General features: G+C 34.8%; 1 protein-coding gene across 7 annotated transcripts in view; it reads right to left on the reverse strand.

Annotated features, from left to right (window-relative positions):
- LOC108906014 (long-chain-fatty-acid--CoA ligase 4) overlaps window positions 1–14,699 on the reverse strand; it is a 65,973-nt gene continuing 51,274 nt past the window's right edge. For 6 of the 7 annotated variants that reach the window (XM_018709138.2, XM_018709139.1, XM_018709137.2 and 3 more), the window contains 8 exons: window positions 11,418–11,633; window positions 9,577–10,015; window positions 9,187–9,521; window positions 8,989–9,128; window positions 8,761–8,933; window positions 4,797–5,060; window positions 4,455–4,730; window positions 584–738 (listed from right to left, as the gene is read on the reverse strand). In XM_018709138.2, coding sequence (XP_018564654.1) covers window positions 584–738; window positions 4,455–4,730; window positions 4,797–5,060; window positions 8,761–8,933; window positions 8,989–9,128; window positions 9,187–9,521; window positions 9,577–10,015; window positions 11,418–11,633 — 1,998 coding nt within the window. Of the gene's footprint in view, window positions 739–4,454; window positions 4,731–4,796; window positions 5,061–8,760; window positions 8,934–8,988; window positions 9,129–9,186; window positions 9,522–9,576; window positions 10,016–11,417; window positions 11,634–14,699 lie in introns of all 7 variants that reach the window. The other variant, XM_018709133.1, reaches the window with a different exon arrangement.

The following is a 14,699-nucleotide window of genomic DNA, read 5'->3' on the forward strand; positions in this document are numbered from 1 at the left end:
TTAATCTAATCAGTATATTTAATCCTAATATATTTACACCATACAAAATATTTCCATGATATACTCTTCTACAAATTAAGTACTTGTCTTGAATATTTTAAATAAAAAGAATTGGACCAACGATCAAATTGACAAGTATTACAGAATCTCTCAACTCGCGACAGTCTTTTAAAGACGAAACTCGAAAACGTAACAAAGTAAACAACAATATACATAACAAACAACTCGGAATCTCCCTACGCTGTTACAAAACTACAACATTTTGTAATCGAAAGACAAATATCCGGAAATCTCCGAGAGAACCAGTAAAAAGGCCAAGATATAAGCGACTGCATGAGAATATGCATTTAATTATAAATATAAATTTGTTCTTATTTACAAAAAAAATATATATCTTCTAAAGTAAAGCTATGTATAAATAAAAAAAATTAATAATATATAAATAACAAATAACCTACCGTACTCTCAGTAATATTTTACAAGGCAAATACAAAATATTTTACAATTTGCTATTTTACAGTTACGGAAATGCACGCAGCTACAACTTTTTTACGGATACGGATCGGTTTGTCCGCGCCACGTTTCAGGAGGCGTACAATTGGACGATGTCGCTCTTGTAATGCTCCTCGATGTCTTTCCTCTTCAGTTTGAAAGCTGCCGTGACGAGGCCCGTGTCCGGCGACCACACGTCCGTCACCAATTTCACAGCTGCGGGAATCTCGAATTTCTCTAGTTTACCTGCAAAAATACACGGTCACCGTAAATCGTAACAAGATATCGTCTGAAATTAATTATTTAATTTTTTCTCTATTTATTTGCCAGCCATTTTTCATTGCTGTTAAATTTTTTTCACTAGAGGCAAAATACCCAAATAAAACAAAAAAATCATCATAACCTACAAAATGTATTAGAAATTACAAGAAGGGCGACTTTCAACAAATTTTGAAGAGTTTGTTCTATTTCCCGAGGAGATAAAATGTAATTACGATTCCTTGGACTCAATTTTTGAGAAAACATGTTAGGTATAAGGAGCAATTCTAATCTGTGCCATTAAATTTTAAAAGTTAAATTCTGACAGGGTTAAAATTCAATCAGTATAGTAGATAATAAAATATTTTATCGACAACTCGTAACAAAGTGATTTTTCGACACCTCACATTTGAGTTCCTTTTGATTTATTTTTAATAAATGTAGTTTACCACCCGACATTTTGCATTTTTAACGTCCCTGAATTAACCCGGCACCGCGTAGCGCGGAGTTGATGGACTGCTAGCCCGCTTCGCCCAAATCAGTCTGTCTCCAGCCGTCACAGCAACAACTCCAGCCAGCAGATAAGTCACCGTCACAGGAAAGTAAGAATTTTACAAGTTCCTCGTAGAAGAAATACGCAGCCGATGTAGAAGCATTACCAGGGCTTACAAATTAAGCCGCCGTCGCAGATGGAGTTCAACACCACCCTTTGCAGCGACAAGTCGAGCTGTCAGCCGTTCCAGCGAGAGCTACGTCACCAATAGGAATTGGCAAGACTTCACTAAGTTTAGCCTGAGGAAACTGTGCAGTCGCCAGGATTCGCCGTACGATACAGCAAACAAGCTGCATTCGAATAATTAGTCTACGAGCCGTCGTAGAGTCCAGTCGAGTTGTCAGCCGCCCCGCCCAGAGATATGTCACCACTGGAAGTACACGAGATTTCTACAAGTCCAGTTTAGAAGAACTGCGCAGCCGCCAATCCGACACGAGAAACTTAGGATACCAACTGAATTTGGAAATTCAGTTCATCGACAGCCGCCTCAGCAACTAGTCGAGTCCCTTCACTTCTCCAGCCCAAGCTACGTCACCGATAGGAATTGGTAAGATTCTGCCAAGTCCAGCCTGAGAGAACTGTGCAGCCGCCAGGAGTCGCCGTATAAACACTGCCAACAAGCTGCTTTTGAAGAATCAGTTGACATCGAGCCGTGGCAGCGAGCAGTTGAGTTGAGTTCATCTCCAGCCATCTCCAAGACCAGTCCAATTCGAAAACCGACAAAGTAGGCTAGGTTCCGTGCATATTCAATGCGCAAGTCTCTCGAGGTGACAAGAGATCTGACGAGGTAATTGTACCGCAGAGTTAGTTCCGGTCCAGCATTCTGACCGTACCAGACGTGTCCAGGAAAGGAAGGTAGTAATCTAGGACTGTATAAAGGTAGAATAGAACTGTCAAAAAATGTAAATATTTATCAATTTGTGACTTTTATTCCTGTGTAAATTCTAAGTCTCTCTAGACCCTCTGGACATACCGTGTCTTCACTGTAGCCACCCGAGTAGTGGTGTTTCTGCACTATAAACAGAAACTGGGGCCTGAGGTAACCGCCGCCGTTCAGGCGTCATAGTGACAGAGAAGTAAGCAAACAAACAAGACGTCACAAACTGAAACGTTTTCACAAGGGACAAAAGAGTGAATAAATTAATTTCAATAAAATATTTTATCGTTGTGTAAAACATTCTATTTTTTCCTATAGCAAATTTTAAAAGGAAAAAACAACTGTTATTTTCCTCTGCTCTGCCAGTTCTATTTTGTGTTACCTTTTTCTTCACAAAGTGAAAATAGAAATGTGAGAAAACGAATTTGAATCCTTTAGACATGAAACAAGATGCTTTGGAGAGTGTGGGAAAACTATTATAGAAATATACAGGGTGTTCCTAAATAAGTGTCGCAACGGAAAGCTGTAAATTCCTCTTGAAAAAAGAAACATTCTTCTCCTCTTCCATTTTTCTCTCCGGGCTTTCGTTTTCGAGATACACAGTGTCAAAACTTTGTTTTATTTATTTTTCTCGCCAATATCTTAGGAATTGTTTGAACTACAGGACTGAGCTTTTGTACATACATTATTGAACGTGCCAGTGGTGGATATTTTAAGGTATTGTAAGGGTTTCTCCCCCCCTAAATTTTACGCCACTGGAAAAACTGACTTTTGACAGCAAATTCTAAAGCGCCAATGAATTTTACACAATAAGAGTTCTCTTGGTTCATTGCTCTAAAGTCAACCGTTTTCAAGAAAAATGACTTTTTATGAACAAAAGCAAACATTTTGCTAACGTTTCAAAAATTTTTTACATTTTGCATTTTGAACATTTTGCAAGTGCAAGTAACTGAACTGTCTACGCCTCCGCCTGCGGTTGGCGATTGGCAATAATTTGTTGGGGTCCCCGGCTAGTGAGACTCCTGGGAAGGCGTAGAACATTGTAATGCGGAGAAAACTAATTAATTTTTGTTTGGTTTTTTACGAATTCTTTTTATGGGTTGAGACTTTTTGTAAAAAAGTCACAAAAACTTTCGTAGAATAAATAAAAGTCGGATTTATGGATTTAACGTGGCCCGAGATTCAATTGCCGATTCATTTGTGGAGTGCGGTGTAAAACAAGAAAGACTAAAAACTAACTGACTGAAAACTAATTGAAACTTAAAACTGCAAGTGGTGTAACTGTGTAACTGCGAAGGACTAACTCCCTGACTGACGACTGCAAGTGGTCTAATTAATTTTGGTCGGACGGGGACTGAACGCCGTTCGCTGCTGCCTGCGACGTTCTGTAGGGCCCCCTGCATGGATGATTTGTGCTTGTTTTACATTAGATTTAATGTAAAATCGTTGGTTCGGTGACAGAACAGAACATCCGGAGAACGAAATGCATCTTTTATGAAATCCATGTCAATACTATCGAAAAGTTGACCGATAGAGGTGAAACCGCAGCGGCAGAAAGAAACATGATTAGAAGATAATTTTGAACAGTTTCAGTCCTGTAGTTCAAACGGTATAGGCGAAAAACTAAAAAAAAAATTAAAGTTTTGACACCATGTATCTCGAAAACGAAAGCCCGGAGAGAAAAATGGAAGAGGAAAAGTATGTTTCTATTTTCAAGAGGAATTTACAGTTTTCCGTTGCGACACTTATTTAGGAACACCCTGTATACGTTGATATACAAAAAAAAATATGCCCACTTTCAAAAGTGAAAAAGCGCAAATGTAAATGGTGTGGCTCAATGCTGATGTGAACATTGCTGGTAAATGAAAATGGTGATGTTTCAAAGTAACTAATGCGTCTGATGAGACCCCTCCATTAAATAACACTTCGTAATGTTTTCAGACACAGCGAACTGATTACATTGCTAAAGAAATTGATGGTTACAAAGAATCGAAATGTGGTACTTGGCAGGCAAAAAAAAACAAAGGGGCATTAATTTGGAGAAAAGTGAATTAAAACTTATACCATGTATAAAAATAAAACGTACTTTACAAAAAAAAAAAAAACCCAATCACAAAAATTTCAAATTTTCATGAACAAAAAGAAAGTTATTTAAGAACAAAGAAACAAAAATTTGTTTTTTTTTTCTATCTCCTCTGGAAATACAAGAATATCCTCACAAGAAAATATTGGCCCAATGTCCGACGTTTAATTTCTAAAAGAAAAAACACTTACTCTTCTTTCCGTGATCTGCCAGTTCCTGGAGGACGGACTTCGCAAACTCCTTATCCGAACAAAGCTCCTCAAACTCCTTGCCTTTGATACCTTTCTTCTCCGCCAGTTCGTTCAACTGCGGTGGATTAGGTACGACAAGTGCGACACAGAAATGTTTGGTGGAATCTCCGTAAACGCAAATATTATCCACTAGCGGGCACGTCTTCAGCTGCGCCTCAACCTTGCCTAACGACACGTATTCGCCCGCCTGCAGTTTCACCAAATCCTTCTTACGATCTGCAAGAAAAAACACAAATTCAAAGTAAATAAATATTAGATCGAATTTTAAAAAAGTGGTCTTACCGATAATTTTAACAACACCGTCCTCGTGGATCTCGCATATATCGCCAGTCTTGAACCACCTCTTGCCCTCGGCCTCGACGAAATCCTCGTTGGTCTTATCCGGGAGCTTGTAGTAGCCGGCGCTGATGTTGTCGCCACCTATTATGACCTCGCCCCGAGGATACGGTTTATCCGTTACCCTGTAGTTGCCCTCTTCCCAACTCACTAACTTAATATCACATATCGTACATGGAGCGCCGACACGACCAAAGGTATTATCGTAAACTGAAAAAAATATGCATAAATTCTTGGAAGAGTGCAGTTAACCTGTGGTACTTTTTTTCTCAAAAACATAGTCTTGATGTCACAGTAAGGAATCTATAATTTTTATATATGGACATAATTTTAAGTGAGTCAGTTTTTTTTACTAAACAGAAAAAGTCTTACAACTTCTTTTCAGTGGCATCAAAACAGGGATATGTAAAAAAATTGCCAAAGCGCCACCTGGTGGTAAAAACACAACTAAACATTTTTTATCTAGCTTTAGATTTGAGGGACAACCACTAAAAAACACATTATACAAGATATAGTCCAATCAAATTAAATTTTTACGTGCCAAAATTTAGTTCAGTAAACAAATACACATAAAAATTAGGAAAAATTCCGTAGAATTGAATGAACTACTTTACCACAGCTGAATGCTACGGCTTTATTTTCAGATTGGCGTCCAATGTTTGCAAAAAACAGTTTTTTCATTAAAAAAAAACTAAACATATTAGAAAGAAAATGTTTTAGACAAAAGTTGTAGAACTTTTTATAAAAAAAATCTTGAGCCCAGCCCGATGTCAATTGATAAACAAATGTATTAATTATTGCAAAAAAATGGCTAAAAACCGAAATTTTCCAAAAACTTCTATATCTTTAAAACGAAAAAAGATTTTTTTACGAAACTCAGAATATTTAGTCCTTGGCAAGTAGAATAAATGCATTTTTGTAAAATTGCAAAATATTTTATGGTTTTTGCAAAAATTGAGTTTTACATACATTTTTTTCGAGTTTCAATAAATCATACAGTAATGCACTTATGTGACTCACCTTGGGCTTAAAATTTTCTCTAAGAATTGTACTTTCCCCTGCAAATTGTGCGCGTGTTACAAAATAATTGGAAATATGCGAAAAATCTACCGAAACTGACTTCTTTTTTTGGTTCGAAAACTTATGTTTAAAGTGTGATGATAATGATTGCTCAAATATTGAAGAACAAACTGTAGTTCTTGAAGATATCAAAGAAGATATGGACGAGCCGTGTTCAACGGAAAATGAAATCCAAACAGACGAAGAAAACTTTGATGATATTGAAAATGACGAACAAGAAATTGCATTGAACAGTGGTAGTAAAGAAGAATCGAGGCCTAAGAAACGTTGAGAAATAAATTAATATAATTTTCATACAATTAGCAAAATAATTGTTCCTATACTGGTTTTTATATTTATATATATATTTTTAATAAATTGTTATTTTTTCTATTTTTTTTTTATTTCTTGAACTTCTACATTACTTTTATTATTTTATGAATCTAATTAATGTATGTATATTAAGTAAATTCAAATTAATTACTGACAAAAAGTTTAATAAATGTACAAGAAAAGAAAAAATACGCTCAGTTCATTCACGTAGGATCAATAAATACAAGAGAGAGATACAAGAGTCGCGTCACAGTCTTTCTCCCTCCACCACACGTATTGTGTCGAGCGGAGCACGAATTTTACGGGTCCCAACAAAATTGAGTTTATTGTAAAAAAAAAGGATGTCAATCATTGCAGACTATTTTTTATATTGAAATAAAAGTATTCAACTAGAACATGCGTAAATTTCAGACCTTAAATGAAGTTGTAGCTATTTTTTGAACAAAATAATTTCTCCTATTGGTCGCAGGGCATTTGTTTTAATTCGTGAAAAAATGTCAACATTCAAATGGCAATAATGCCATTCTGATTAAATTTCAACGATACGAAAAAGATCTACATTTTTCGACCCAAAAAAAGAAGTCAAAGTTTCTGTAGATTTTTCACATATTTCCAATTATTTTGCAATATGGGCACAATTTGCACAGGAAAGTACAATACTTGGAAAAAATTTTAAGCCCCAGATGGGCCACGTAAATGCATTACTGAATGATTTATTAAACTTGAAAAAAATGTAATTTTTTCAAAAAACTTAATTTTTGCAAAAACTCAAAATATTTTACACAAAAATGCACTTATTCTACTTGCCAAGGACTACATATTCTGAAAGATCCGTATAAAACATCTGTTTTTGATTTAAAGATATATATTTATCCGTTTTTTTTTGTAATAACTAGTACATTTGTTTATCAATTGACATCGGTCTCTGGGGTAAAAATGTTTGTTATATAAAGTTTAACAATTTTTTTTCTGAAACATTTTCTTCTATTTAATTTTTTTTAAAAGAAAAAATCGTCCATATCTTCTTTGATGTCTTCAAGAACTATAGTTTTTTCTTCAATATTGAGTAATCATTATCATCGCTTTTTAAATATAAGTTTTCAACCCGAAAGAAGAAGTCAAAGTTTCGGTAGATTTTTCGCATATTTCCAATTATTTTTAATATGCTCTCAATTTGCATGGGAAAGTACAATTCTTAGAGAAAATTTTAAGCCCAAGATGGATTAAGTAAGAGCATTACTGTATGATCTATAGAAATTTAAAAAAAAAAGTATTTTTTCCGAAAAACTCAATTTTTGCTAAAACTACCGAATATTTTGCAATTTTGCAAAAATGCACTTATTCTACTTGCCAAGGACTACATATTCTGAAAGTTTTGTAAAAAAGTCTGTCTTAAAGATATATGTAGAAGTTTTTAAAAAATGCAATTTTTTGCTGTTTTTTTGCAATAACTAAAACATTTATTTATCAATTGACACTGGGCTGTGCTCAAAATGTTTGTTATAAAAAGTTTAACAATTTTTGTTCAAAAATTTTTTTCTAAAATGTTTTTTTTTAATGAAAAAAAAACTGTTTTTTGCGAACTTTGGATGCTATTTTGAAAATAAAGATCTAAATTCTGCTGGGGTAAAGTAGCTGATCCAATTTTACGGAATTTTTCGTAATTTTTACATGCCTTTGTTTACTGACCTAAACTTTGGCAAAAAACGAAGTATTTTCGACAATTTGACTGGCCTAAATATGTCGATCACCCTGTACTGACAGACCAAATATATGAGTATTTAGAAAAGAATTTTACTTATTTATAAAAATTATAAATATCTCTCTAACTCCGACACTTTCAAGAGGCTATACTTTGAAACATCAATGGAATATTAAGACTCCTTTTTTTTAAATACAATGGTTTTTCGGGTTGTTACGCAATGACCTATACACATAATCACCGTCAATTACAAACTTAAATTGCACTTTCTTAGGTTTAGCTAAGAACTCTTTAACCTGCCTTTGCTGTTCTTGGGCTAGGCTCTGTAGGGGCAGATCTACCGATGATCAGAACCCCTACGCCCACCTAGATGTTCATTTCGAGTCTCGTTGTTGGTTCTAAGACCATTATGAATGGAACCACTCCTCGAATAATGATGGTCCTCCGAGACCCTTGGTAATAGCCTCTGTAACTGGTCACGTCCAATGCTCCCAAAGTTTCGCTGTTCTCCACTGTCACCATCTTCAGTGGTGACCCTACAAAAGCTTCGCTGAAGCTGCTGACAGTGAAGAATGGCGATACATTTCTGATATAGATCAGCCCCCACAGAACCTAGTCCGAGAACAACAAAGTCAGGTCAAATAACCTAAAAAACCATCCTATTTTAAATATTAGCAAGTCATGAAACCGCTATTATTGAGACACTGTCCGAAACAATAGAAAATCATGATTAACTTTGAAGTGCCACAAGGATCTTACTGCGGCCCTCTTACTTTCTGTTTATGTATTAATGAAAGAAGTAATGTTTTCACTTACAGTCTTGAACGCAGGCGCAGGAAGTAGTTTCAGTGAGGCCGTAACCCTGCACTATCGTGACGCACAGGCAGTTGTTAATCTGTTCGTGGGTCTCCGGCGACAGCGGGGCCCCGCCGGACACAACCAGTCTCAAGCTTCCTCCCATTAGGTGCCTGACCGCTCCGAAAACCACCCTGAAATTAAGGAAATTAATCGTTCGGTATTCCTCAATTGCTTTCGATCCTCTACCTGTCGATCAACGGGGTCGAATATCCGCGTCGGGTCCATTTCGTTTTGTAATCAAACGCGAATTTGAATATGACCTTCTTGAGATTGCTGCCTTTGCTCACTTTCTCCTGGATACTCTTCGATATCCTGTCCAAAATGAGCTGGAAATTAATAATCGTTTATTAATATCTTCTCGATTTTTTTCCTCGTAATGCTTACAGGAACGCTCGTCATGCAGGTTGGATGAAGAACCGACGCATCGCCCTTCGTACCCCTTTTTATTTTACTGGACGAATCGATCATCGTCAGAGCGCCCGAATACCCAATAGGAACCCCCGTTAACAGACACACAGTTTCCACTAACAGCTCGAAAACGTGCGCCAATGGTAAGAAACCTATCATTATGTCATCTTCGTAGATGGCCGTGGAATCGCAGAAACCTTTAAGGGTGGTGATTAAGTTTTTGTGTAAAAGTATAACACCCTTAGGGACGCCCGTTGACCCGCTAGTGTACATGATGATCGCCGTGTCCGTACCCGACGGTGGAATGCTTTCTGCAAAAAAAATCATCCACAATTTTTCACATTCATTACAAGAAAAAATTCTTACCGATCGTAGACTCGGCACCTTTCTTCAGAACATCCGCGAACTTAATTATCTGCACTCCGTCCTTGTACCCGTTCAACCCGCTCACGTCCAAGCTCTTCAACTGATCCTCCATATAAATTAGGGTCTTCACTCTGGGGGTGAGAGCCAAGATTTTTTTAAACTTCGGCATCAATTCAAAGCTCGTGACGACAGTTGTGACTTCTGTTTCGTTGATACCGTGTGCGATGGCCTCGTCTCCTAGAGTAGCGTAGATCGTTACCAACGGGATGTTCTGCTTAAAGATACCGTGAGCCGCTATCATCCACTCCGCCCTTGTCTCGGCAAAGATCACGATGTTTTGGCCGGGCCGGTTGCCCAACTCTCGAAGGCCTCGTCCAAAGTTCGTGGCCAGCATGTTCACCTCGGCGAAGGTTTTCCACCTATAGTCTCCCATCACGTACTGCAAAAAGGTAACTCAAGTGATCTACCTACTCTGCGATTGCTTAAGAATAAACAGATAAACTAAAAAGAAAGCATTTTCCATTTCATTCCATACAAAGTTTTACTGTTAATAAACGAAGCAAAACTTTATCATTATTACAGTGTAATTATGAGATTAGAATATTATATGAATAAGTAATGAGCATCAGCTTCTTGCACCTGCAAAAATTATATAAACAAAACACGACAGACCACAATCCACCATAGTATATTTACATAAAATAATAAGGATTTTAAATGATGATGATTGTTTCATGTACAGAAAAGTTTTTTTTGGTGTACCTCAGGGTAGCAAGCTCGGTCCTATTTTTGTAATTTAATTCCCGCCGAATCTCAAAAACTTAAAACGTCTGTATCTCGAAAACGGTTTGTAACTAGTACACCTTTTTTATTTAGAATTGAACATAGTTCAATAATTTGTAATTAAAAAATTCAAAATTGTAAAATACAAAAAGTTAAACAGATTTTTATATTGATAGGACGGTGTAACTAGCACCCTCTAGACGTGATCCCAACACTGTTTGCATATTCGTATTTGCCTCCTCAAAAAACGTAAAACTACGAATTTTCAAAACAATCAGTGCATACATACTTAAAATATAGATAAAAAAGGAAAATATTTTTTCAACTTTAACACCCTGTAGAACGAAAAGGAGCAATAATTGATTAAGGCATGTTTGGCTCAATCACTATATTTTGACGTTAACAATATGCCATTAAGCTGTGTACCATTATTAATGACTCACCCTGTATAAATGCATCAATTATAGCTCAATTTTTATAGCTTCATATGGTCATATTGTGATGAAAAAAATATTTAAATGGCTTCATCAACATTAATTGGTATTAAATAATGATAAAATAGAGTGTAATATATTTAAATATAGCAGTACAATGTGAGTATCCGAAGCAAATAACAATTAATGACAAAAAATTATATACTTATTATACAGATTTTAAAATTTTCTAAAGTACTGTTGACAAGCATTTATTTTGGAAGAATCGTTAAGTGTTGTGGGAGCTCGGTACAATGTTATTATTTAATTAATTTAAAAAATTGTGTATCAACTTACTATTATTACTATTCTGAACAACTTTTTGTATTAAAAGGTAAATGTTACAACATATACAAAAAAAATATATAAAAATAGTCACAAATAAATTTCCCTATAATAGTGATTTTCAATTTACATAATAGATGTCCCCACCTCCGTCATTCTCGCGAAAAGCCACTGCAACTGATTCAAGTGCAATTTTATCACAATGTTGACAATACCCAATAATTTTGTATCGATTCCGATCATCATCATGTCGCTGACATGAGCCGCTTTTAATTTGTCTACTCTTTAGTGTGCCCTTACCTTTTTAAACACCCTACCGTTCGGCTGCACCTCATCTTCCTCCGCCATGATCTCCCTGGTACCCAGGCATCTTTTATTTGGGTACTTTTTTGTGCAGTAATCGAACATTTTGGGCATTGTGTCAATTCCCTCACGCACCAAAGTGACATGGTGGGACTGCGGCTCCTCGACCGATCTGTACGTGATGGATTTGGTGTCTTGTGTGATAGGTTTGGCCTGCACATAACAAAAAAAAAAGATATATGAACAATAGTAGAAGAATTTGCTTGTTGAACTTATTGGTGTTGTTGATTAATTTAAATAAAAGCAATTTTTTTTGTTAAAATATGTTCGTGGGGCTATATTTTGCTTTTGACAATCTCAAAAAAAAATAAAACTGTATCACAAACCTAATATTTTAATTTCAAATAAATACCGACATGTGCACCACTCTTTCAGAAACTAAACTGTTTTTTATTTTTCTTTCAATGTATCTAATTTCATATCTGTGCTGTAAAAAATCACTGCATTAAATACATAATTAGATAAAATGCCGATTATACTAGAACTGTCATTCAGCTTTTCAATGTGATGCAGAACTGTCACAAAAAAATAACCTGCTTATCAGTAACGTTGAAAATTTTGAAGCTATAATTTTTATACCTACTTATGATAAACATTTACTTATTATATTGAAATCAATGTTTTTAATAAAAGCAAATTGTATAACTTCTTAATAAAATAGACAACAAAAGAACGCAATTGCTTTCTGAAAGTGAAGGGATTTAATTTTTATTAGTTACGGAAAAATAATTATCGCAATTAAATGATGACAAAGCAAAATAAAATACTGTTTAGTTTCTATCCACTCTTTGATAGTTGAAAAAAACATTTTCAAAGACAGCTAGGACATGCCATCAAAAATTGAGATATTTTATTTAGTGGATTTTATAAGCAAAATATGATCTCAGGAACTACAATTAAAAAAAAAAGTAAAGGCTTTTTAGACAAAAAGTTTTCAAAATTCTTTACTTATAATAAAGAATGTATCTAAAGTTTTGGACGGAAATAATTAATATGAAAATTTAATTTGAAAATGATCGAAATCAAGTTTCTTATTGTTAATAAAAACATTCCAAAAAGCTGTGAGTACAGTGAGGGCTACTTTAAATGACTTCATTAAAATGTTAGTCCGCCTAAAAACACTTGAGAGTTGAATGACCTAAGAAAACGGTGGTCTAAGAGGAGAACAATGTTATCATATCTAGCTCTGATATTTTCCATTTAGTCAGTTTTTTTAATATACCTAACATAACAATAAAGCCATCGACCGTCGAAGCCATATTGTTTATCCTTGTCTTGCAGATACTCAAAGAGATATATCTCTATGCGTATCTGTTTCTTGAGGTGCCACATATTTGACGTAGGATTGAAGTTAGAAATTTGGTTAATGGAAGCGTTTATAAAATGGTGGAAGGAAAAAAAAACAAATAGAGAAGTACAAAATCTAACAACAAGCAGCGATCGAAGAAAAATAAAGATGCAACAGATAAGAAAGATAAAGGTTATAATTACATAAGAGAAAAGTACCTATGTAGTTTCATTACTAACTAATTGCGCATGGTATGTGAGTTGCATTTCTATAATTCCTTTCATACCTATACCAACAGAGCTATTTACGATTTTAAAACTCTTAGTATAGAAAAATGAAATGTGGTTGGAAGGTCGAACCGTTTAGGGAGAGTCACGATTGGGTTGTACGTAGTGCAAACAGTTTACAGATTTGAGGACGATAAATATGATTAAATGGATAATATCGCATTGCCCAGGCTTTAAACTGAAATTTTCTTAGGATTCCGCGAATTATTCTGACGGACAGAAACCGATTCCCAACGTTTATAATTCTGTGAACACCAAATTTTAATCCGATTTGTTATGCGAACGCTTTTAGTAATATGCGCATGCTTTGGACAGTGGTTTCTGACTGCTGTGCGAACAAACTTACAGGAAATGACAGCTGATTTCTGAAGAATGACGAGTTTCCACCAATATATTTACCATCCTACTGACTATTTCCAGAGTTAAAAAAAAACTACGCAAAATGTCGAATCCATCAGAGTCGGAAGTCACTCAACTTTCAGGTATTTTTAGATGAATTTTATGCATCTATTAGGTATCTTTTTTTAAGTAGATAGGTACTTTAATTTCTACTATAAAGTGACAGCTTTTAAAATTGTTAAGAGTTCTTAAATTTGGAAATAATATTTGAAAGCAAATTATACTCCTTTCTAACGACTTTTAACTTTGCCACTTTGCCCATACCAATTACTATGAACTTCCGTAATTTACCATTTGAACAATTTTGAATTGGATCCAAATATAATCAAGACAAAACCACTATAGACAAATGTCCTTGGTATAGACCGATCGAAATAATTCATGTAGAAAAAAGAAAAAATGTTTCCTGGACTTTTATAAGTGGAAATGGTAAAGGGGATTATAATAAACTTAAAAAAAATAAATGGTGGGAGGTTGAGTGATGATTTGAGGGGTTGAAAAGGGATGAAAAATGGTATTATTGCGATTTCCGGCGAAAGTTGACGTCAAAAAAGTATCTAATATAAAAGTTGTTTATCATGCAAAAATCTACAACTTTTGTAGAGGTCACTTTTTAACATAACCTCAACATTTCCGAGTAAAATGCGGAAAATCGTTTTTCTTTTGTTTTACGTTTTTTATTATTTTCCGCAAAACTAATTTAATTTTGACGAATCTTGGTGAAAATATACCTTTCTGTGTCTTAAATAACCACACATTTTTTTTAGATAAAAAAAATCAAGAAGTTTTCGAGATATTCATTTTTTCCAGTCCGAAACACTTTTTTTCAAAAAAAAATCTACTTAGAAAAATCATCGTATGGATAAGGTGATTACCTAGTACCTAGCACACGATATGGTTCCAATATTGGCATCATACAAATAATAAATAATGAATTTAAGCCCAATATTTCGAAGATTTAGCCAATATTGACGACATATTGGTAAAAGACGGGACATGTATGCAGGCAATATAATTCCTATAAACGGTCAATATACAACTAGTGCATTTAAAAAATTAATATTCTGGTAATGTCGGACCCATATTTGGTTTATACATATTGCCTCTAATAGAAATATGATTCATATCATGTATGTATTAGTCAAAATCTGTCTTTTACAATATTTGGCCAATATGCGAGAAAAATATTTTTCCAATATGTTTGTGCTGCTGGGGTTGATTCTTTGACATAACATAACTTTGGAA

The sequence above is a fragment of the Anoplophora glabripennis genome, unplaced genomic scaffold (assembly GCF_000390285.2).
Source record: "Anoplophora glabripennis isolate ALB-LARVAE unplaced genomic scaffold, Agla_2.0 scaffold188, whole genome shotgun sequence".
Lineage (NCBI taxonomy): Eukaryota > Metazoa > Arthropoda > Insecta > Coleoptera > Cerambycidae > Anoplophora > Anoplophora glabripennis.